The sequence below is a fragment of the Ursus maritimus genome (assembly GCF_017311325.1).
Source record: "Ursus maritimus isolate PB19 chromosome X unlocalized genomic scaffold, ASM1731132v1 scaffold_X1, whole genome shotgun sequence".
In the NCBI taxonomy this organism is placed as follows: domain Eukaryota; kingdom Metazoa; phylum Chordata; class Mammalia; order Carnivora; family Ursidae; genus Ursus; species Ursus maritimus.
The window spans coordinates 40505543-40506944 of NW_024423319.1; the positions used below are offsets into that span (position 1 = coordinate 40505543).

At 66.0% G+C, this 1402-nt stretch overlaps 1 protein-coding gene and 1 long non-coding RNA gene across 2 annotated transcripts in view; one reads left to right on the plus strand and one right to left on the minus strand.

The window, feature by feature from the left end:
• LOC121102551 overlaps positions 1 to 1402 on the plus strand; it is a 42463-nt gene that overhangs the window by 27550 nt on the left and 13511 nt on the right. The window lies entirely within an intron of this gene.
• FRMPD3 (FERM and PDZ domain containing 3) overlaps positions 17 to 1402 on the minus strand; it is a 60960-nt gene continuing 59574 nt past the window's right edge. The window contains 1 exon segment of the mRNA XM_040629389.1: positions 17 to 1017. Within this exon segment, the coding sequence (XP_040485323.1) occupies positions 868 to 1017 (150 nt within the window). The 3' untranslated portion in view covers positions 17 to 867.

Below are 1402 nucleotides of genomic sequence, written 5' to 3' on the forward strand. Positions count from 1 at the left end.
AGTCTGTCTGGTAGATGTTGAGAGAGGAACCGCACGCCTAGAGTGCCAGCCCCGGCGTTGAGCTGGACTGGGCTGGGCGGGCTCCGAGGCCTGCGCTGGGTCTCCCCAGGGCAGACGTTTATCACCAGGTACCTTACCCAGAACGAGTGGGGTGATCCCAGATGCTTGCTCCCTAGTGGACTGAGCCACCCTGCCCATCAGTGAGGGACAGGGCACTTTGGGGATGGCTGGTGTGGAGCTACTGGGCCTGGGGGCGAGGGCTCCCAAGGCCGCCAGCCTGTGGGGCTGGCTGCAGACAGCCCTGCGTGGTGGCTGTTCTCTGCAGACCTGCCACCTGGGCACAGGCCCTCTAGGGTGGCTTCTGCCGAGTGAGTGTGAGCCCAGGGTGGGCGGGCACAGCTGGGCTGAGCGCCCTTCCCCGCCGCTGGGCGCCGTGCCCTGCTGCTATCGCTACTGCTCTGGGGAGGGCGGCAGATGCCAGGAGGAGCTCAAGGCCTGCGGGCCTGCTGGCTTCAGGCCCCAGCTCCGCTGGCCCCCAGATGGAGCAGGAAGGTGAGCCTGATGTCACCTGTCAGCCCTAAAGAAGAGAGAAAATCCAGCTGCGTGGCAGGCAGGCGTAGTGACGAGGGGCCTTGGCCCTCACAGTGATGACCAGAGGCCGGGGAAGGGGTGAGGATACCCAGGGTGGCAGCTGCCCGGAGCCCTCAGGGACAGCCTCCATTCGGGGAGTTCTCACTCCTCGCAGACTGAAGGCCCTCGGACCCCGACTGGCCGGGCAGACACGTACACTCACCACAAGACGCAAAGACCACAAAGCTCAAACCTGGGGCCGTGGTTGGGGGAGGGGAGCAGGCCTGGGCGGGTGCCCTACTTGATGAGGGTTTTTAAGGAGCGGGTGAATGTGCTCATAACAGTCGCTGAAGTCGGGGAGCCTGGGGGGTGCCCTGGGGCCGCCGCGACAGCTGCTGCCGCCTGCTGCTGCTGCTGCTGCTGGCTAAGGTTCCGGGTGGTGGACTCCTCAGCGGCACGCAGCAGGAAGGTGTAGTTCCTCACCACCTCTTCGACCTTGGCCAGCAGCTCCTGGCGCTGGGCCTCGGAGCGCACGATGAACACCAGCCGCACAAAGGTCTCGATGAGGCTGCTCAGCACCTGGAAGCTGCCCGTGATGGCCGCCAGCATGTGAGTCGGGCTCTTGTCCACATTGGCCACGCGGCGGCAGGAAGCCCGGAGCTCCTTGAACTTGAGAGCCAGCTCGAGCTTGTACTCGGAGATCTGGGAGACGTAGGGCTTCGGCGCGCGGGCCTCAGGGCTGGCCACGCACTGCCGCAGGACCGTCAGCAGCTCGTTGGTGTCCAGCCTGGCGGCCAGGAAACCGTCGGGCAGGCCGTAGGCGTGGGCCCGC